Source organism: Emys orbicularis, chromosome 8 (genome assembly GCF_028017835.1).
Source record: "Emys orbicularis isolate rEmyOrb1 chromosome 8, rEmyOrb1.hap1, whole genome shotgun sequence".
Classification (NCBI taxonomy): domain Eukaryota; kingdom Metazoa; phylum Chordata; order Testudines; family Emydidae; genus Emys; species Emys orbicularis.
This window is the reverse complement of record NC_088690.1, coordinates 92,931,340-92,954,305: the sequence shown is the minus strand read 5'-3', so window position 1 is coordinate 92,954,305 and position 22,966 is coordinate 92,931,340. Positions and strand designations below refer to the sequence as shown.

At 48.3% G+C, this 22,966-nt stretch overlaps 1 protein-coding gene across 1 annotated transcript in view; it reads right to left on the bottom strand.

Annotated features, from left to right (window-relative positions):
• Positions 1–1,721: 1,721 nt before the first annotated feature.
• SH3PXD2B (SH3 and PX domains 2B) overlaps positions 1,722–22,966 on the bottom strand; it is a 118,430-nt gene continuing 97,185 nt past the window's right edge. Inside the window, exons 6-14 of the mRNA XM_065409781.1 lie at positions 22,419–22,444; positions 21,641–21,676; positions 13,614–13,748; positions 11,862–11,966; positions 9,280–9,397; positions 7,067–7,293; positions 6,235–6,284; positions 5,448–5,573; positions 1,722–3,254 (exon numbers count right to left, since the gene is read on the bottom strand). Coding sequence (XP_065265853.1) covers positions 1,722–3,254; positions 5,448–5,573; positions 6,235–6,284; positions 7,067–7,293; positions 9,280–9,397; positions 11,862–11,966; positions 13,614–13,748; positions 21,641–21,676; positions 22,419–22,444 — 2,356 coding nt within the window. The remainder of the gene's footprint in view (positions 3,255–5,447; positions 5,574–6,234; positions 6,285–7,066; positions 7,294–9,279; positions 9,398–11,861; positions 11,967–13,613; positions 13,749–21,640; positions 21,677–22,418; positions 22,445–22,966) is intronic.

Here is a 22,966-nt window from a genome sequence, read left to right as displayed (position 1 = left end):
AATGGAAACTGTATTTGTGGAGTCACCTCTGTAGTGCTTACTGCTACAGTTAGCATGTGGCAGGTGGGAAGAAGTTCTGACATGGCAAGTGGTAATCCTCAAAAATGGGGTTTAAAGCTCTTCTAGGATAGAGAAGGCACTGCGCTGAATCCACAGCGAGTTGAATACAAAAGGAAAGAAAGGGATGTGAGGGAATGACAGCCAGTCAGACGAAATCTACTTTCCTCCTGGAATCAGCAACACTGCAAGCAAGTGGGGTTAGTGCAGGCAGGCAGGAGGGTGAACATGTTGAAACATACTTTATTTTAAGTGAAACCTCCAAGCACACCGACATATGCACAGACATGGAGGACACAGTGGAAGTATCTCGAGAACAGCTTGAAAGATAGATGAAGAAACAGGCAGATAAGCCATTTCAGAGAGAGTTTAACAAACCCAGCATGGTTAGGGGATGAGAACTCTTTAAATGGGAAGCAAGGTATCAACAAAAGGCACTATATTCTCCCACCCCAAAGGAAAGCAAAACAAGGGAGAGACAAGCCTAAGAGAAACAGAAACACCTGAGTACCAGAAAAGTCACACATGCTCCCCATCCTTTTTCATCTCCAGGGACCAAGCCCACATTATGGATTGTACTAGATACCAGCACCCATTATAGTACAGCCACCTTCTAGCTACTGCCTGACAGCCCTGGGGCACCATGGGAACAGGGGTCAAGGGAACCATTTCCCTGGGCAGTCCAGTATGAAATGTAGAGTTGCAGTCTGTGCTGGGAAGAGGGGTGCAAGCATTCTCCCAGCACCCTTCTCTCCCACGATCATCCGAGTTCTCTTTGCCAAGCCCGCTGTGAACCATGCTGCATATAGTTCTCTCCAGCCACTGAAATGAAACGTGACAGAGCTTGCCTGAATCACCATCAGCCACAAGTCTGAGCAGGGCCCTGGCCCAGCACAGAGGATCCTCCATTCCATTAGTTTATCTTTTTTTAAAAATTAAATGATATTTAAATTAACACCCACCATTGTAGAGGAAACAACAAGGGGTAAAAGGACTGTGTTTGATGGTACAAGCAAGCAAGGCACAAACTTAACTAGACTGCGACACATGGCCATGAGTGATCATGTCAATGCACACACAGCTATATGGACTTGATTTTGCAGTATTGTTTCTCCTTGTCCCCATGGTTTCCTGTGGTTCCTGTGTATGGCCGGACTTGGCAATACAGTATCAGACATTTAACAGTGACCCTGAGCCACCGGGAAAAGCAACTCCTTTTGTTATTCCAGATTCCATTTGGTGAGTGGGGCTGGCTTCATTTCTTTACCTGGATCGTGGCTGAATTTCCTCTGGTTTCCCTGTTGTCTCGTCAGTGGGCACCAATAATTTTTCTAGGATGGGGAGGGAACTGCCTTTGCCAACATACACCAAGAAGCTTGTTGAGAAACAACTTCACATGTCCATCTACAGGGGCTGGGCTGCCATAGATGGACAAAGGAGGAAAGTATTTCCTATGAAGGGGGGAGCAGACAGAGCAGGAATGAAGGCCTAGCTGCGTTATGTCAAGCCTGCTTCTTGAATTCTGCCTCAGGAATGGCACAAATTGGAATGTACAGTATCCCACATATTTTTAAGCCAGCATTATGGAAAACTATAAATTAATAAGCTAATTAAATACTCGGGTGAAAGAACAGGAACCTTCAACTGTGCAAACTGAGGGCAGACTATGGCTTCTTCCTTAGATAATTGGAGGGAATCCAGCCCTCCCAACAAGGTCCTCCAGTTAGGACCTTGCAAAACCACCAGCCGCTGCTGTTCTTCTCACGAACTTCAAATAAGGTCCCTTCTTTAAAGCTGCTGGTCTCTTCGTCTCCTTCGAAATCTGCCACAGCCACATAGAGGGCTTCTTTGGAGATATCTGGATTGGTGAAGGGGGCAGCTGTCCTCTCCCTGGCTTCCCCTCTCTCCACTTGCTTGGGCGTTACCTTTGGGCCTAAGCTGCTTTTCCCTTTGGCTTCATCTTGACACACAGCAGGCAGGAATGGTTTGGCCTTTGGTGGAACCAGCATGGGCCGGCCAGGCACCGAGGCTGCTCTGATTTCAGGCACTTCCCTCTGTGGGGCTTTCAGCTCTGAAGTGGGACCAGAGGAGGAGGATACCACTTTCTTTGGAGGAGGAGGTCTCCTGGGTGGCACCACTGGCCGCTGAAGCGGTGGCTCTCTGGGAGTCGGGGAGCTGTTCTTGGGCTCACTGTCGGCCATCTTTGGCAGGCTGAAGGGAGCTCTGGGTGGAGCCTCCTTTGGGATCTGGCTGTCCTGTTTGGTTGGGGGTCTGTTCTCCACGCTCGGTCGCTCCTGAGGCCTGCCAGAAACCTCTGCTGGGAGCGCATTGTTATTGAAGACATTTTCAGTAGGCATGGGGTCCTGCTCAGAGGGTTTCTCTTGGGACTTTGCAGGTCTGAGCTTGCTTCTCAGATTGCCAATGTCCAGTTTATCATCTGCCTGAGGTGGGTCTGTCCTGGGGGCTGCAGTTGGTTTCGGCCTGACCTGAGGTTTTGATTTCAAGAAGGGATTCTGGGTCATTGGCTCAGACTTGTCTTCTGGGGGCTCAGCTTTTGGTTTGGCTGGCTTGACAGTGGGTCGGAGGTTCGGCTTCTTCACTTCTTTGGCTGACACCTTGTGCCCGCACTCCAGGCCCATTTCATTTTTCAGCTGGAACAGTTTGCCCTTTTCTGTTTTCAGCTCTGGCTTCTTGCTGTCCCTCGGGGCGGCTGTCTGCTTTGGAGGGATCATTGGCAAAATCATGCCTGGGGGCTTGGGTGGAGGCCTTTGCCTCTCCGTTAACTCACCTTCGGATTTAATGATTGACTCCTTCCTGGGTGGGAGGCTGGGCTTCTCCTCTGTATCTGGATCAGAGATCTCCTCATACCCAGCGGCTACATCGCTGCTATCCGAGGGGGCACTCTTGAGAGCCTCCTTCCCCTTCCAGTCTTTGGCCCATTTCATTCCACAGTCTATACCATTAGGTGGAGCTTCAGGCAGAGGCCTAGATGGCCCCGTGGCTTCTTCGTTGGTGTTGCTCTCCGCAGTGGCCTCACCAAGCTGGAGCTGGGCCATCTCATTAGGCAATGGTGCTAGAAAGTTAGGTCTAGAAGCATTGCTAGTTTTCTTGTATTTATCAATAAAGGTAGCTGGGGCCCAGCCTTCCTTCTCCTCAATCTGAATGTACCACCAGCCACTCAGGTTCTTCTCGATCACCTGGAAGAAGAAACACGACCATCACATCTTAGAAATACATAACCAGGCCTCTCTGCACAACAGCTGCCTATAAATCAAAGGGCAAAAAAAGTGGGGCCTAGAAATGGGGGCTCTCACCTCTGAAACATTGGACCATGAGCACGTAAGGGAGGCAGCAGGTACAATGGGCCAACAAATAATAATAATAATAAAGATAATAATACCACCTCTCATCTATAGCGCTTTTCATCCAGAGATCTCAAAGCACTTTATAAGAGAGGGAATTATCCTCGTTTTACAGGTGGGGAAACTGAGGCACAGAAAGGTGAAGTGACTTGGCCCAAGTTCATCCAGCAGGGCAGTGGCAGAGCCAGGAACAGAACTCAGGTTTCCCCAAGTCCCAGTCCAGTGCTCCAGGTACTAGACAACACTGTTGTCACCTCCACAAGCCCGGTATCAAAACTTGATATAGTCACAGGGGAAGTGAGTTTAATAGATTTAAATCAAGTTTTTACTACTGCCACATCAGAACACTCCGCACGTTGGACATGACTGGCACTGCAAGAGCAGGGGGCCTGCAGGTGGAGTTTCATGAGAAGAGGTGAGGATAGAATTGCAAGGGGTGCCTTGGGTCAGGACTGAGATGCATTGGCAGAGCTGTTTGTTATTTCAATCCTGGGTCCCTCTCACTACAGAGGATGCTTCAGGTCAGGAGAGAGGTGGATTGGCAGAGCAGTGGGGCTGGAATAGCAGAAGGGCTGCAGGTCAAGACAGAGGTGTACTAGCATATGTGCATGGAGGGAAGCTGTCTCAGTGCCTGCACTCTGCCTGGCCTTAGCTGATTCTGGCCCATGTTTTTAAACCCACATGCCCATTTGGAGATACAGGCTTCTCTACGTTCTCCATTTTCATGAGCACCAAATTCACAGTATTTTTCAAAAGAAAAAACATCTCGGGCACACCAGCGCATGAGGGAGGTTCTGCTGGGTTCAGAGTCACCCTTCAGCTCTATCTGACCCTGAACAGGAGACAAGGACAGTCTAAGATTTTCCAAGACTTCAGAGGGGAAAAAAATCAACACACATAATGCAACTGGCCACTGGGTGACACTGTTGAGCCATCCAGCCAAGACAGTTACCACACGCAGATCACTGAAACCCCCAGCCACTGAAGGCATGGTAAGTTAGATTGTCCTGGGTCTACACTAGAAAGGGTTTGCCAGTGTAGCTATACCAGCAAGTGGAGACGCAGCTTTTCTACTGGCAAGAGAGTCCTTTTGACAGGATAGCCTATATTAGGATTCTTTTGCCAGTATAACAGCGTCTGTGTTAGGGCTTCTACCAGCACAGCTACGCCAGCGGGAGTGTGTGAGATTTTTTCACACTCCTAACAGACACAGATATGCTGGCAAAACTTTTAAGTGTAGACCAGACCTGTGACTAGGTGAACGAAAGGCCCATCTCTGGAAGGAGGAGGAACCTACCACTATTAGTCAAGAGGCTTCCAATTGCCACTGGTGCAGGAGCACAGCACCCTGGCACTGGGCCGCACACACGAGTCCACTAAGGTATTTGAGGGTCAGAGGCTCCAAAATGCTAGGAGCATGTGGAGGATCCCTTCCATGTACTGGAGACTCATTTTGCCTGGCACAGAATCAACCCTCCAAGCGCACAGATGGGGCTACCCCCAGGATTCAGCCTCTCCCCGGGGCAGCTAATAGTGCCTCTATGACCGGCAACGGACTCCACGTCTGGAAACCCACCCCAGGGCTAACGGGATTCGGGAGTGGTGCGACACACAGCCTGCCAGGACTGGAATCCACCTCATAAGACCATAAAAGCATAAGAACGGCCATACTGGGGTCAGACCAAAGGTCCATCTAGCCCAGTATCCTGTCTTCCGACAGTGGCCAATGCCAGGTGCCCCAGAAGGAATGAACAGAACAGGTCATCATCAAGTGATCCATCCCCTGTCGTCAACTCCCAGCTTCTAGCAAACAGAAGCAGGGACAACCATCCCTGCCCATCTTGGCTAATAGCTATTGATGGACCTATCCTCCATGAACTTATCTAGTTCTTTTGTGAACCTCACCCATGGAAAATCTCAATGGGGGTTGATGAGAGGGTGATCCCAGACTCACTCACGGTGAACTGAATGGGTGACTCGAAGGAGGAGAAGTGAGAGGGAGGGAGGGAAGATGGCATGTAGTCTCACCTCCACTTTCATTCCTGCGTGGAAGCTGATGCCGTCGGGGATGATGGTCTGGAAGTCAGCAATGGTGTAATATTCTTCTTCCACTTGGGGAGGGACAGGAGGTTTAGGCAGGTTCAAACCACGTGGCTATTGCAATAAAAAACAATAATTCAGCTCATCTCTCGGAAGACGAGTTCGAACACTTGCATGGATGGCTCACACTGGCTAACTAGCCAGAGAGAAGCAGGCTGCCAGACAGCATCACTAGGTGACCCACTTGGCACACAGAGCACCCTCACAGACAGACACTAACCCTCTCTTCAGGCTGGACACAAAATTGTCCAGATTGCTTTCAATGGCACATCTGACCCAGTTACTAGTCCAGTAGGCTTGCCAGCCCCAGGGAAAGGGAGCGGGTTTGCAATCTAACTGTGGCCAGTCTGTAACCTACAGGACGAACAATTTATTCAATCCAACCATCCCCCTGACTTAAAAAACAAAGCAACTAAGTTTTGCTTTGAGAATAAATACGACCAGATGAGTGTTTATGGCTGCAGGGAGGCCCTGCCCCTGCATTAGATCCATCTGCATGCAACAGAGCTGTTGCACATGGAGAGATCCCAAGCAGGGAACGTGAAGGAACCAGAGCTCCCTTCTGAGAGCAATCTCCCATCTCTTCTGCCCCAGAAGCTTCATTCTCCTGGATCCAGAGCCAAGGGAGACACAAACGTCTCTGGCAGAGGGACTTTTCCCCTGGGGAGGTGGCAGCAATGGCAAGTGGGACAGCTGGGTCCAGGAGGACACTTACTATAGTGAGATCTCGGCGAGGAGGAGGCCTCTGCCTCATCTTTGGCGACTCTGTGGAGAAACAATTCCAGATTCCATTGAGGTTTGAGGTCCAGTGTCCAGACACGTTCCCAAAAGGACACGTTTCAGAGGAGAGCAGCAACGAACCCCACATCCAAACCTTATGCCCTTCCCTCCCCACAGAGTGCAGCTAGGCTGCTCCTGCTCCTCATTTCTCCTAAAGCAAACTGGGTCAGACAGAGCCTTATCTGTTCAGGAACTACAGGGACCGAGAGCCTTTCCAGCACACCAGGCCCTTTGCAGAGATGCCAGTGGAGCCCAGCTAGAAGCAAAAGCCACAGTGCACAAGTGGCCATGCATGGGGAGGGGGAAGCTGGGTGGCATGTTAGTGCACTTGCCTTACCCATATAGAAACCTGCATTCAAACCCGGTTCCAGTGATTAACCTTGCAGGACAATCCAGAAGCACCCACCCACAGTTACCAAGGGGGATGAGATGTGCTTCATTCATGAGAAAGGAGAATGGGAAGACTTGGTGGAGGGGGAGCAGAACCCATGTCGGTCTCTGCCCCATCAGAGAGATCTAAAGATCTCAGGTAACTACACAGAATGATCCTCACTGGCTCCCAGGCCAGTCTCCCTGATCTCCACTAAGAGCCTCGTTCTCAACACAGTCATGTCCAGATGTAGTGGCAAAGCACCCAGTACCCAGGAGCCCTCGGAAGGGCAGCTGGCTTTCTCTCCTGCACCCAGCTGCACTGTTCAGCAACACAGCCATGCTGCAGGAGCTGCACCAAACACCCAACGTTTAGAATCTCCCCACTACCCACTTACTGCGTCGAATGTCAGCCTGCGGTAACGGTCGGCCATCAAACCTTCCCTCTCTTTGGTTGTTGGGCCCGTCCTTCTCTCGGCCCGTTGAGTTCTGCTGCCGGGGAACACCATCCAGATCCAGGGCACACGAGTGGGTGGATGAGCCAGATCCCAATTTCTGTGTAAACATCTCTCCAGTTCCTTTCTTCAGATAGGATGCCGGAGCCCAGCCCTCTTGACCCTGATACCTGTAACAATGGGATCCTTCCTTCAGACTCATCACCTGGGGCTCGTGCCAGCACCAACCTCTCTTACTTCAGCACCTCCCTACACCTCAGAGCTCTGCCTGCTCCAGTGAGCCAACCCATATGTATGCCCAACTACGTTTGGGCGGGGGAGTGGCTGGGTCAGGGGATCAGTGTTGAGTGACAGAGACATACAGTGCTAGCTGGTAGGTCTGGTAGGTGCTGACTAAGACTTGTCCACACAGGCCTCTGTGTGAAACGAGTTTGTTTGGTTTCAGTCCATGTTTCTAGGGCCAGGTGTTCACATCACAGAAAGCTCCACTGCTGACTGGCTCCCCTTTGCAGGCAGACTCAGCATAGGGATCTGGGACTAAGTGGGCAATGAAATCTCCTCTCCTCTCTCCCCTTCAGGAATGGCTGAGATCTGGAGTGAGGCACAGTGGCGAAGCAATGTCGGGGGAAACTGAACAGCCGCTACTGCCCATTATGTACCTGCTCTTTGGATTAAAACACAGGCATTCAGTGTGCAGGGCTGTCCGTCTGGCTCCTTTCCCTGCACTAAATTCACACGAAGTCTGGTGGAGAACCCGACCCCCTCGCGCCGATTGAAAAAACACATCTATCCACAGAGTGCCTCTGCCATGCACATGGGTCTCGCATCAAGCTCAGGAGACCTCTCCAGCTGGCCGGGGGTGAAGTCATAGGGCTCAGATGGCACCAGCTGCTGAGCTTGTAATTGGCGTGAGCTTTTCACAGCAACTTTTTCCAGTTTAAGAAATCAATGTGCATTTTTTTGGCCTGGCTGCTGCCAATGCCACAGGTTCAGTGCAAGGTTAAGAAAACCAAGGCGTCTCCCACCCAACTCTGCACATGCCCTTTGCTAGCCTGCAAACACCCGCCCAGCCTCCGAGACTAAATGAGCCTCAGCCCTGGATGCTCAGAGATGTTTGGCCTGTGAAACAGGCTGAGGACAGCAGGTCTGGCCTGGATGACAACGTTTCAAGAAAAGCCTCATAATACAGTCGGAGGATCTAGCCTGCATAGATGGCCTTCATATAGGACATATGTACAGTCACCAGCACACTGGCATTTCCATGACAATGATGCATGCAGTAAGATTAAGGGGCTGATATAGGTCTCCCCTATGCTGTTGAGGTACTACCGTGGTGTCATTGCTTCCCCCAACACAATTAAAACACAGCTTACCCTTGCACCAAGATGGGACTGATCTGTGTTTTAACCATGTGCCTGAGCTGTGCTAGGGCATGGGACTTTAGCAGGGCTGTAGTGGTTTGGGAATGAGGTAAGACCAAGGTTCAGTCCTGTCTGCACTGCAACAGCAAACCATGTTGATTGGGGTCATATAAGGATTTGGACAGATACATTAGACAGAGAAAGTTAGGCAAGAAGCCAGAGCTGTGTCTGAGACCATCACGTACCAAGGTCCTCTGACACGCACAATAGCTTCTACCGTGTAGAAGTGCCCTTAACCACCACTCTTTTCCTTTTCCAAAAAAATCAGGCAGAACAAGGCTGCCACATTGGCATCTCTTCCTGCTTGCTCTACTGTTTGTGCCTTTGTCATTTTAGCAGTAGTAATAATACTGTGCATTTACCTGACACTTTTCTGAAGTGCTCTGAGATCTAGGGATGAAAGATGGGCAAGGATCATGATCATGGCACCCATTTTACAGCTTGGATAACCAGAACCCCGAGAACCCCGGACCACACAGTAAGTCAGTGGCAGGGCTGGGAACAGAACCCAGAGGCACCAACGCCCAGTCTTTCACTCCATCTACTGGCTGTTTCCCTAATACATTGAGCTAGAGGATGCCATCCTCTAGGATTTTGGAGGAAGCCCCCCTCAGACAAAAACCTAAAAAAGATTGTTCAGATTATTCCTCCCACACACTCAAGACCCCTCCCCCCCGCAACCTTTGTATAAACACCACCTGCATCCTGTAAGAATAGTAAGAGGGAGGAAGGTACCTGATTTTCCACCAGCCCTCAAGGTTTTTCTGGATCACCTCTACCACAGCCCCTTTGTCTAGGTTCATTTCATCCTCGTCTCTAGCGGTATATGGGTAAATGACTGTGTACTTCTCCTCTGTTAAGCACAAACACAGTATCATAAATGGATTATTTTAGGAAAACCAAAATTCATTAGAATAGGAGCCACACTAAGAGTGCAAACGTACACACGTGCGCACACTCATTTGGAACAGGCTTGTCGGTAAAATACATTTCCAAATGCCGATGGATTTGCTTTGAAATGTACAAGCGCACACCAGTTCAGCAACACACTGGGCATAGAGTCCCAATCTGCATTCCATATGGTAGGATAGACCCGGCCCAGGCAAGGTTGGCTTAGCCCTCTGAACAGTTCCTGTTTTCCTTCAGGGTTGTGTCCTCTGTTATTTCTAAAACCTCAAGGATTCACCCCACCCCACCCCTTGCTGCTTTGAATCCCTATTTTACAACCACTATTCTTCTAGACAAGCAGGATTGGATATGACCCCTTTCAGAAACCCAGCTCTCTTGCCACTCCCTTAGCCCACAGCCAACCCGATTGTGCTTCAGGGTGTCCATTGCTTTAATCTAAATTTTCCCACCTCTCACATCCACCCAGTCACTGAGCCACCCTGATGCGCCATGATGCTGTGTTAGCCATAGTTCAGACAGGGGGCACCATGGAACAATAATTAAAAAGCACATATAGAAATAACTTATCATGCAGAGATCTCAAATCCCTTTACAAAGGTAGGTCTGTGCTAACACACCCTTTTACAGAGGAGGAACTCGAGCACAGAGCGGGGAAGTGACTTGGCCAAGGTCACACAATGAGTGAGAGGCAGAGCTGGGAACAGATTCCTAATCTGGTGCCCTATCTCCTGGACTGAGCGACTGCGGGCGGGGATATGGAGGTCTTCTTTTTAATGGGGAAGGAGATGCAAGGATAAAACACTCTGCTAGCAACACCCACTTTGCAAACAAGATGCTATTAGATCAACCAGCTGTCCCTTATTTCCTCATCTCCCTCATCCTGTCCCTGCTTTTGAGGGGCAAACCCATGCAGGGCTTGCACTTAGCTGGTGCTGGAATAGGATGCAGAACACCTGGGGAAAAACTCAAAACTCAGAGATGCTGCAGCATCACTTTTCTCCACCCTACAGTTTCCCCACCTCTGCATCCCTGGAACGGAACTGCCCACTGGAGAGCTGGAAGCTCATTTTCCATATGACTCTCCTCCCGCTTTACATGCTGAGTCAAAGCTAAGAAATGTCCTGTCACATCCAGGATCTCTGAGCTGAGCCCTCACCTCCTAATCCCCACTGAAGTGCTATGATCCAGGTTCACAGCCCAGTGTACAAGCTCTGCACACATATGAGATCAGGGAGCAGAAACTCCAGCCTTCAGGCTCAGATGAGCTAAAGGAGTAGCCAGCAGAGGGAATGATTATTGATGTGAGCAGGTTTGACAATACAGCCAGCAGGAGGCAGCAATGCGCACAGGCACAGCTGGAATGCAGAAGGCTGACACAAGCAGAGTTCACCACATGCAAGGCATACAAATACCACAGGCTGCAGCGCATGCAGACAGACACAGGCAAGGCTCCAAGCACAGAACAAAGGCAGCGGAAAAAGTCTCTATAGCGTCCACCTTGACCCCATCCACTGGTGTACAAGTCCCCAAGAGTCCGACGGCGGCCAACATGCCTGGGCAGAGACCAGTATCTCCAAGAGACTGGGAGGAGCAAGTCAGGGAAGCAGGAGAGGGACAAAAGAGGACGTAAGGAGGCAGCACCAGACCTTATAGTCTCACCGTAGGCAGAAGACAGAGAGGACACCATGGAGCTGTCAGATTGTACTCATCTGGGTTTCAGGTCACTGGTCCCCTCCCCAGGCTGTGGGGTAAACCTAACTATGGACCTAAATTAAGCCCAGACTTCTTGGAGCTCCAGTTCCTAGAGAGATCAGGATATGTTGTATGGGAGCATGGGGCACTTCTGAGTTATCTTAAATAAAGCTTGTACTCTTGTTATTCCAACCGCATGTGCCACTGTAGTCTCCTTTCTCCTGCCTGCCCCACCACAACACTCTAATAAGGAGAAGGCCATAGCTCATGTGAAATAGGAGAGGAGAGGCAAGCCCCCCTTCCCGCCCAGGCCCTGATGTTCTTACTAATAGCAAGTGAACAGCTACACAGATAAGGGGATCCAAATTAGGGCTTGTGGCTCCCCCAAGATTGCGGGACTGGGTGTTTTGGGGAGGTGGTACACACAGCCCCTTTTGCGGCAGAAGGGGAGGAGCAGGCCACTCATTCAAACCCATCAGCATCCAACTCCTCTGCCAGTGGCACTACAGCAGCTGGCTGCAGTTCTCATCTTGACTGCTGGTGGGAAGATAGGGAGATTAAGGCCATGCCTTGTTAAATGACCCGATCCAAGGTCACTTGTGGGTTTGTTGCCCTGGGCTCCATCCCGCTAAATGGAAAAGGTCTAAGCAGCCCAGGAAGTCCCATGCACACTGGGATAGAGTGGTGGATCAGTTCTTCTCAAACTGGCTTCTTACCTTCTTCGGGCTGCATTGAGAATTCATCCTGGACACCATCCTGAGCTTCCAGGCACGTAGCTGGGACCCAGCCTTGCTCATCAGATGTGCTCACAAACCACCAGCCTGAAAATAAGCAGCAGACCCTTTAGCTGGGGGCATCCATTTTAACATGCACCCACAACCACCAGCTGACAACTGTTCTCCCCAACCAGTCAGGAGTCTGCTCAACCATGCTCCTTGCCTGGTCTGTATGCAACAGGCTGGAAAGTGGGTCTACACCTGGGTGAACCCACAGCAACAGGGCGAACGGCTGCATGAGCAGCACAGACCACCTTACAGGGATTTACAGTTTGAAGGGAAAGTGGTCAGGCTTTAAAAGACCACAGTCCCTCCCATGTGTCGCTAGGAGCAGCAAAGATTCTTAAAATGGAATGGACTTTAACATCTAATTTACTTTTCTTCTTTATACTGTTTTTTTTTTCCTGCACTTCCCTCAGCTTATTAGCCAAGCCCAGCCTAATTAGCAGAGATGAATGAATTTGGCTGCAAATAAAAAAAAATACTCCACTGGCTCCCACCACTTGTGCATTCATGAAAACAGCCAATTTTAAAGACTATCTGTGGAAAGCAAATTCAGAACTCAAACGTGAGTATTCTCACTGGAAACCTAACTATCCAGAGGTCACAAACAGGACCATGTGACCTTCTGTGTCCAATCAAAATGAATCAACCCCACTCCATTATCAAACACACAAGCCATTTGTTGAGGGAATAATCTAAAGACCAAACATTATTTGTAAAAACAAATCTGTGAAGGACAGGAAAATTTGAAGGAAACATCAACAGTTGCTCATGTGAAATCTGCTAACAGAAAAGTAGGGCTGAAATCTAGTGTGTTGTGTTGTGTTGTGTGTGATTCATATATATATTTGACTCTGATAATTAGTTTAACTTTTGCTGCAATGTCATCTTTCTGGTTCTCAAAAATTAGGAGCTAATACAATTAATCTTCTTGTATTTGGGTTTCCAGAATGTTAAAATTCAAAGCAAAAGCTATTTTCAGATTTCTTTGTTAAATCCATGAAGTAATTTCTATTACATCTGTAAGCTAATTCTCTTTTTAAACAAATCCCCAAAACTGGGCCTAAACCACTCACATAGTCCCTTCCAAGTAATTAAGTATGTGCTTCACTTGAAGCATGTGGGTTGTTCTGTTGACTTCAGTGGGGCTCCCCCTGTGCTGAAGTGCCTTGCTGCACTGGCGTTTCATTCTCCATTCCACCCCTGTCCTTTTCAACTGAGGTCACCAACAAGGGGGCCAACTCTGGGGATGATTTTTGTCAGGTGGACACACGGGCCAAGATATCTGGAAACAGGAGCCTAAAGCTAGGCTCTTAAATCCACAGTTAGGCTCCTAAATAAGTGGCTCAAATTTCACATGTGCTGAGCATCCACAAGTCCAACAGAATCAGCTGGCCTATACCTTGACTATGTCCACTAGGAACAGCCATTTCACACAGGCCCCCGACAGCCTTCAGATGGCAACACTAGCAGTCACTGCCAATGTGGGCAAGCTGAGAGGACAGCCTTAGGAGACCCCTTGGAGGTGTCCAGATGCCAGCTGGCTCAAGTTATTTTTATTTCCATGGCGACACTCTGGGGCTATCACCCACTGTGCTGGAGACCCTGCTCTGCTAGGGATGAGGTGGATTCAAAACCATTTTTTTAAGGCCACGTGTCTGGGTCCACAGACACTTGGGCTCTCCTTACCTGATTCATTCTTCTCAATGATATCCACCACCTGACCCACGCACAAGCTGATCTCAGAGCTCTCCTGCTTCTGGTAATCTGCCACCACCACATACTGCTCCAGGACCATGGGATCTACTAATGCCAAGTCACCGCCTACATGTGGGGAACAAAACACAATCTGTGCACCCAGCCACCAGTGGCTCACGACAGCACATATCAGCAACCTGCTCCATGGCTACTGCTGGCCTGCAAGAAGCTACAGGAGCAGGGCATCATTTGGATTCCAGCGTGAGAAAGGTGAATCAAACAGTCAGAGCGAAAAGGAGGAGAAAATGAGTGGCCAGGTGAGATCAGTGCAGCAAGGTGAGGCCTCTTAACCTGCTCCCCACCTCCTGCCTGCACTCCAGAGGTGCACAAGCATTCCCACCACCATAGATGCAAACAGTTGCCTGGTCTCCTCTGGTAGTGATGTCATTTCAGGAAAAAACAAGGGAGGCTTTAACTAGTGCATGGATTTTTGATGGACAGGAGAACTGGCTCCAATAAACTGAGAATCACTCTGAACCTCAACCCAAACTTTTTGGAAGTTGGGCAAAGCTTAAGAGAACAAAGTAACTTAAAAATCTGGTTATTTTCTCAGTGCTGCTGCCCGTCCTGGTTCCAGGCAGAAATGCCAAAATACCCCAAGAGAGGCTGTTCTGATGGGGCGTCCCGTATAGTTCTGCACACCTACAGGCCAAGATTTTCAAAAGTGACTAATGATTCTGGAGGGCCAAGTTGAAACATCCCCTAAAAGGCTCAATTTTCAGAAAGTGCTGAGCATCTGCCCTCTGAAAATCAGGGCCCTTTACAGTGCCTCAGTTTGGTTACCCAAACTCACAACTCACTTTTAAAAGTCTTGACCTAGGGGTTTGGACATAGCAGCTTCACGAGTATCCACAGGACAAAACAGATCCTCCCTTTCCTTTGCCTTACTGCCTAACCCTATATATTTCAGAGACTGCCTCATGTCTCTCCCCATTAAAGTCCCTCCACAGATTCATTCTCCTGGTTTGCTTTTCACCACTAGTCTCCACCTCCAAGTCCTGCCCTCTCCCTGAAGTAGATTCTTATTTAAAATACACACAAATAACCAAAGACAATGCAAGGAAGGCAACTCACTGACAGAGAAAAAGAAAGGGGGAAAGTATTCCCCCTCCTCTATGTCTCAGTCTGCCCATTCCCACCCAACTCCTTTCCCATTGCCTCCCCTTGTGATGTCATGAGTGAGTAGCTGTCTCATTTAGGGCCTGATCCAGTCAGCCCTCTATGCACATAACTGCCAAAGGACTCACTCATTGAAGGCTTACAGGATCGGTCCTTTACATCAGAAACTTCATGGGCAGGGAGGGACTCTGTTGTCTTGTACGTTTGTAAAACACCATGCACTTCTGTGGTTCAAATGAAAATCAACCTGAGGCTTAGTGCCTTTCAACTCTCCATGCTGGATAGGGAAAACGCAGCCAAATGCGATCGGTATGTGTAGGGAGCTTAAGGCCTGCAGGAGAGTTTGCACTATGCCCTGCACATTGTTAGCCAGTATAACTTGCACACCCTGTGGCAGGGTCTCTGCTGCTGTCCTTCATGGCCTTTGGCCAAAGTAAAATATGTGGAGTTATTTCCTGTGGTAACTACATCTGGCACTACAGGAGCTCTGAGCTTGCACTTCTGGAGGATGAAGCTTAAGCAAACAGGGATTTTTAAAAAACCCAAGAATTCAGCTGGCCTTGCAGTTTAACATGTGCCTGCTTGCTCATGTTCCAAAGCATCTTCCTGCTCTGCTGGACATGGGACAAGTACAGACAGGATAGAGAGAGAGTGCAATGCTCACTATGCTAAGAAGAGTCCTGCCAGCTATAGAATGGAATATTAACACAAGTTACAACCAAAAGAACTAAAACCAAAATCCATCATGCCCACTCCCTGCAGAAAGACAAAGGCAGAAAAGTTTTGGTCTTGCTCAGAATATTCTCAGCCTCTAGGGGGCAGTATAAACTAAGATGCGTTGAGTCTGTCCAGCAGATGGAGGCTGGAATGCATCATGTGGGGGGGAAAATGTAACTAGAATTGGCAAGAGAGTGCAAAGCTATATTGATTTTTTAAACACTTTTCATTTATTAAAATGCTCTGGATACAGATCCACTGCCATTGCTTGGTATTTATTACCAGTGCAGCTCTCCTTCTGTGGAACGTGGGTATGGTGCAAATCAGCTGCATTTTGGAAATGGAGTTCTACTAACCCAGTTTGTCCTTATATATCATAAAATTCTACCCACATAAATGGCACAGCTGTTTGCCTATATGTTATCTGAGTGGAGACAGTTCTAACGAGTAAGACATTGTGGTCGAGAGAACTGAAAAAAAGGAGCCAAGCTAGGAGTTCCTGAATGCTACTCCTGGTTCTGCCAGAGACTCATTTTGCAGCCTCAGGCAAATAATTTAACCTCTCTGTGTCTCAGCTTCCCCACCTGTAAGATAATACTTCCTATCTCTCCGGGATGTGGTGAGGATTAATATTTGCCAAGTGCTCTGGAAATGGAACTGTGCGACGTAAGTGTTGTTTATTATAGCTGGAGTATTGCTAAAAGCAGGGGTCTTGTCACAGAATTTAGATCGAGCCTGCTGAGGGGCTTTGCATATATTCCAGCTATTGTCCTCAAGTCTCAGATGAAAGACCCCTCCAGAGGCATACATCCTAGCCGCTTATTGCTTCAGTAGAGTGGCTATGACATTACAAGGAGATAGGATGACCATCTGCAAATCTCAGCAGGGTGTGTATCCCCGTGAGGAAAAGGAATTCTGTAAGAAGTGAACGTCATGATTAAGATGAAATGCCACAAAAATATTCAGGCTGCATATCAGGAAAAGGATCCTACTCCTGAGACCAGTTAGACTGGAATTACCTCCCAAGGGAAGTGATGGGAGACCCACCACTTGAGAAGTTTAAAACCGAACACAATAAACAGCCTGGAGAATACCCTCCAGGGAGAACATACTGTAGGGAACAATCCTGCGATAGCCAAAGCTGGAGGGCAAAGGTGGAGATGGCGGAGACCTATTAGGTCTAATCTATCCCAAATTTTTGGGAGGCTATGATCACTAGGCAAGCAACTCCTCAGTGCCAGGTTCTTAACATGTAAAGCCTGCCCTGGGAAGCCACCGCTATAACAGAAGTTTAAATGGAAGATGTATTTTTAGGACAGTCCTATTCGAAGGCACAAAAGGCAATTTTCCATGTGTCATACTATAAACAGCTATCTGCAGCGTTCCAGGTGAGCAGGGCAGTGCAGAGGTTCAGTTACGGTTAATTAGAGCTTCCTCCATGACAAAAACGGGAGGCAGTCGCCAGGGTGAGTTAAAAATAACCCTCCAAAGTGAACTGAGTGTGCTTTGAGTTCTGGACCCATGTCCTCTCCTGCTCTTATTGCTCCTTTGAAGGGTTCCTGCTTTAAACCGAACAGAGGATTTACCTAGCCACTGAGGACAGGCACACAGGAGAGGGAAGAACACTGCTTCCCCAGACATAATTACATCCGTTGTTCTGGGGCTATTTGCAGCTTCAACAGGCAATTCTGGCACCTGCACCATACCTATTAAACCAGCAACAGAAAGCAGTAAACAGCTACTGGCGGAAGAGGTAGGAGTTAATTCCAGCAGCTCCTTCTCTTGGGGTAATTATCCACAACCACAAAAATACAGTGTTGAGTTAACAATAAAACGGCCTATTCATGACTAAGCTTGGGTCTCAGAAATAACCATGCAGTAGATCTATGGTTTAAGATGGGGGAGCAGTACCCAGAGGTGTGTGTCTGGGGAGAAAGTTTAAGGTAAGTTATTTGAAAAAGAACTGTGGGCCAAATAATTGTAACAAGGAATGAAGAGACCTTCCAAGTGCTGCATGAACAGCCTCCAATGCACCTACTGCCAGAAGCATGTGGTCCAATAAGGGGGTGCTCACTGGATCAACAGGCCCTGATCCAGAGCTCAATGAAGTCTTTGGATCAGGCTTGTGGTGCTCATGTTTAAAGATAAGCCAAGAGAATGAGTTCTAAGGGAGATAAGTACAGCTCCTCTCATCTGGGCCAGGCAGAAGCTGCCTCTTGTAAGGCACTGCCTGTTGTCTTCACCTAGCTCAAGTCCCAGCTATGTTCAGCTTAGGATATAAACACACGGCAAGCCAGCTACCAGCCTAGGGACTGCTAAATGGGTAGGTTCACTCCAGTGACAGGCCACCAATAACCAGACACAGCACCATTTACCGTAAAAGTGACAGTCAACCTCAAAAGCTGTGGTGGATCAGTTCAGCTGGAAGTTTGGACATTTACCCAAACAACTGAGGCTTGCCAATACAGGCGGGAAGTTTAATGAGAACAGGCTTGCTAGAGAGATTTCCAGCCCATGCCCATTGTGGCCCTGAGATGTCATAACTGAGAACAGAACCTATCTCATGGTGTTTTGACACTTCCATTTCCAAATGGAAACAGGAAACAAAAAAGGCAAAATAGGCATTTTTGCTAAACCCTTTCGCCTGCTCCCCTGCAAAAAACCTTTGGCTTCACTTTGTGCAAATGTTATTTCATCAGTTCCACTAGTTCTCTGGCCTGTGTTATGCAGGTTAGACTAGATGGTCACAGAGGTCCCTTCTAACTTTAAATATCTCTGAGCCTATGAATGTCATGGTTATTGCAGCGGTGATTTCTTTCTGCTGTTATGCAGAGAACATGCTGAAGGGCAAGCCCCTCTTTGCTGCCCCTCTTATTTGTTCAGCAACTTCATCAGGGCTGGAAATGAGAAAAAAAAAATCACATGGAATTGCCATTTATCAATAGTCTTGAAAGGTCTCCACTGTGGACATGCCAGGGCTTGGCTTGTTTTCCTTCTGCCGTCCTTTGTCTGTCTTGTTTGAGATGGAAGCTCTTCAGGCAGGGACTGTCTCTTCCTCTGTTTGTACAGCGCCTAGCACAATGGTGCCCTGATCTTGGTTGGGATCTCTAGGCAGTATCGTAATACAACAACATGTAGTACAATTAAAGAGACATGACCAGGTTAAGAATAATTTAAAAATAAAACCAACATCCAAATGTCCTTATTTACGTTACTAGCCCTTTGAGAATCTGCTAGATGAGTTCCACCGTGTTTGTGTGTGTGTGTGTATTATATATATAAAATATATATATATAAAATGTCAATTTCACTTTCGGATTCTCAAGCACTAGCCCAATGCTGCAGTGTATGGGTTGTACACACCTTACAGGTGAATGTGTATTTACTTAAAGATTTTCTATTGGAAGCTTTAAAAAAATAGTGTTGGGGGAAGGGGTTTGTAAAACAGTTTAAACACAAACAAATTAGTGACAAAATCAGACTTCGGAGTCCTCCTGTGCCCCCCATCATCTAGCCTGACCTCCTGAAGCACACAGGCCATCAAACAGATTTTCAAAGGGGTTATAATGTACAGTGCCCAACTCTCATTGACTTTTAATGGGAATTGAGCAACTCACTCCTTTCATTCACCAAATAGGGTTGAGGGGATTTAGCACATTACCACTGGCCATTTAACAGCACATTTGTTTATATCCACGAAAATCCAGTTTATAAACATGGATTGTTCCTGCCACAGGCCCTGGAGTGATTGTTCTTCTTAATGTTACCTTAAAGGGCAGCTGACACCTCTTGACTATCCTCAGAGAAATATGCAATTGGAAAACAATTCTATCCCTGAGAATTTGTTACCAGCAGCTTGTTGTTAGTTCCTTAGGGACAATGTGCATTAAAGCAACACCTTTGTTTCTTGCTGTGTGTGGAGTCAGGATCAGCATAGGAAAGGGATAAGCAGCAAGAGCTAATGGACCTGAGGAGCAAAGATCTTTAAAGTAATGATCCCTTAAAACAGAGACAAGGGAAGGGTCCATCCCCTGCTAGAAGATGTAAGGTATCAACAATGGTCTCTGAAAAGAATCTTGCCAGGAGGCATCCCCAGGCCTTAAAGTTACATTGACACAAGCATCTTTCCCCTGCTTGTTACAGAACATTATCTAGGAGCCCTCAGGCCTTCAGAACGGGAATGGAATTATGTCTGCATGGGTGCAGTCAGAGTTCTCCTGCTGTATCAGAGTTTGGCTGTGATCCAGCAGGTGCCACAACAAACAACCAATAGTTTCCCCTCCTGGTGCACAGCAAGTATAATTCAAGAGGTTAATGATGACTATAAAATCACTGCCTCTCTAATCCTTGCACCATAATGGCATTGCCTATAAACCTGCCCTGCTGGTGGGTTCGCAGCAGCAGGTGGAGCAAATCTGCTAATGCAGCTAACTGAAAAGCCTTTGGCAGCTCGGACAGACATGGAGTCTAAGGTGGCTGCTGTGACTCTGCCCTCAGGGAATATTCAACCACAGAAACACTCCCCTGCACCCTCAGCCCCAACTCCAGATACTGTCCTCGACTCTCACTGGGTCCGTGGGACTAAGGGCATGTCTACAAAGCAGCTGGAGGTGTAATTTCCAGCTTGGGTCGATGTACACATACTAGCTTTGAGTGAGCAAGTGTGCTAAAATCAACTGTGTAGCCATGGCAGTGTGGGTGGTGGCTCAGGCTAGCCACCTGTGTCCTGTGGACCGGATTGTACTTGGCGGCTAGCCCACTGCCACCATGGCTATGCTGCTGTTTTTAACACACACTCTCAATCAAAGCTACCCAAGACCAAAAGGTTTGCCCTGTCTGGGTGGGTTGGGGTGAAATAACAATATATTGATTCCACACTGCATACAAATACCCTCCCCTCCCACCTTTAGCTGCCAACTGCTCTCACTCAGTCCTGTAAAAGGACTTTGTGAGACTGAGTTTTATCTCAGCTTTAGCAAAAGAGCAAACCACAGTTTCAGCCTACACTTGTCCCCAACCACACCAGGGCATGTTCTGCGCTCTCTCACCTACCACTCAAAGGATCACCTAAGCTTACACCACAACCTTATGCTTCCGCCATCTAATCTCCACACAGACTTTGCTCATATCCCATTGTTTTGCCACAGGAGAATCAGCCAAGGCCTGACACTAAAGAGCAGTGGAAGGCTCCTGCAGTTGGCACCTGAGAGTTGTATAAGCCATGCTGTAGGGTCCAGTTTTAGACAGCTGCACCTAGTGGCAGTGAGAGCCAGAGAAAAGAGAAACCACCATCCATAGTGCTCTGCTATGTAGCTAAAATCCTAGTAAGCAATGTACCAAATAACACCAAGGGCATGACGTGCCCCAAGAACAAAGAAAACCCTGTGTTCTCAGGGGGCCACTGTTCTCTCTGCCATCACGTGGTAGGGCAATATTTGACTGGAAAGTTCTTAATAGTCCTCCACAAGCTTTGTTCAGACCAACTGATGCTGGGAACTTTTCGAAAAGGCACAAGCTATAGGTGTACCAAGAGGCAGAAAAGGAGGATAAAGGAATGATCGACGTCAGCACCAAAGCCCAGAATCAATGGTAGGTACCTGATGAGAAAGACACCATGAAGTCTTGTGTTGGAGGGACACCCTTCAGAGCCAATGAGAACAGAGAAGATGGAGCTAAGACTTTGGGTGTGTGTACACAGCTTTGTCAACACATCCAATATATCACACGCCCAGGCCAATTCTCCAGGAGCAGGGACTGACTGGCACCTGCAGCTCCACATTTCCAACCCAAAACAAAGCTTCTGTCCTCTGCCTGAAGACCTTTAGGATAGTCCCTCCAATCTGCACAGACTGTACTGAGCTGCTCAGATCTAGTAGTCAGGGCTCAACAGGAGACTGTTGTACAGGCCTTTCCATCCTGAGTGGACAATCACAAAACCCAGTGGATGTTCTTTTCCCAGCCCCTCATCAATCCCTCAAGTCAACCAGCAACAAAACAGAGCTGTGGGGTGTGAGATAGCTTCTTGCAAGGGGCCCCTGATTTCCCCACACAGAAACAGCCGGTGTCGCCCAGCGGAAAGGCAAAGCAAGAGCAAGGCCCAAGCGGGGAGTGGCTGTTACTACCTCTCTGAAGGAAAGAAGCCGTTCTCTGGATAAACCCTAATGAAGGAACAAAATGGTGGAAAAAGAAAGCATGAGGGAAGGGGGAAATAAACATGGAGGTGAAGGTGATGGTGGGAATGGTTAGCTCAACAACAAACAATCCTGTAGCCCTGAATAGGTGGAGAGCAATATGCTCCAGCTATTCCCCTTCTGCCCTTCCAACTGCGCCAGCACATCCCTATGCTGAGATCTGCAAGGGGGAAATGGAAGAGGGTTGTTCCACTGTCCCCATGCCACCAGGATTCCCTCTGCCCCTTATATGTACTACATTCTAGAAGGGCAGGGGAAGTCCATTATCTTTGGAGGCCCCTATATACCTGCAGGGACACCATACAGGAGGCAGAGAAGAGCCTAGAATTGGAGCTCACAATGGTTTGCAATGAAACACATTGATGGGCTGCCGGGAAATCAGCCTCCTGTTCACATTCATCCCTTGCTCAATCTCTCCCACCAGCATCTAGGGTGAAGCAGTAACCAAATTAGGGAGCAGAGGAAGGAAAAGATCCAAGCAGAGAGGCTCACTCCACTTCTGTGACTCCAGATGGAGCTCCTAAGATGATGAACGCCAACCTCTCTCCCACCACTTATTGGTGCTGCAGGTGATCAATAGATGTGTACAAGCTGGTGTTATGGACTCTTCCCCCCACCCTCCAAAACTTGTGCTGCCTGGACAGGTTACAATGGCAGCAAGACAAAAGGCAGGAGATGCTGAAATTAAATAAGAAAAAACTGTCCTTACCAGACTTCTTCTTTCCAATGGGTTCCCTGGAAAGGAGAGAAAAGGGGAAGATCAGCAAAGAAAGGGGATACACTGAGCCATCTAACTTTGAGACAGCACGTATTAGTGTGGTTTAGTGGTTAGAGCAGAGGCCTCGAGACAGGGCCCCGGGTTCTATTCCTGGCTTTGCCACTGACTCACCATGTGACCAGTTGCTTTTCCGATGGAGGAGTCCCAGCATGATCAGCCTTTCAAATAGCTGTTTCTCCCACTGATGTGTATTCCTTTCCGGGACTCTTTTTACACAGTGAAGTTCAGTTCTTGAAAGGTTCCCCACTTGCCCTCCCCTAGCTGCCTGGCCTGGGAGCCACAGTTCTGACATGGTGGCTTGGAGAAACAGGACAGGAACTAGTGTTGGTCTGACCAAGACATTTCCAGCAGTGGGGGCCCAACTTGTACACTAGCAGTGATCCAGTGTGATTTTAACACAAACATAGGCTCCTGCTGAACATGAACACTACTCTGAAGACATCTGGAGATTCACAGATTCTAAGGGCAGAAAGAACCAT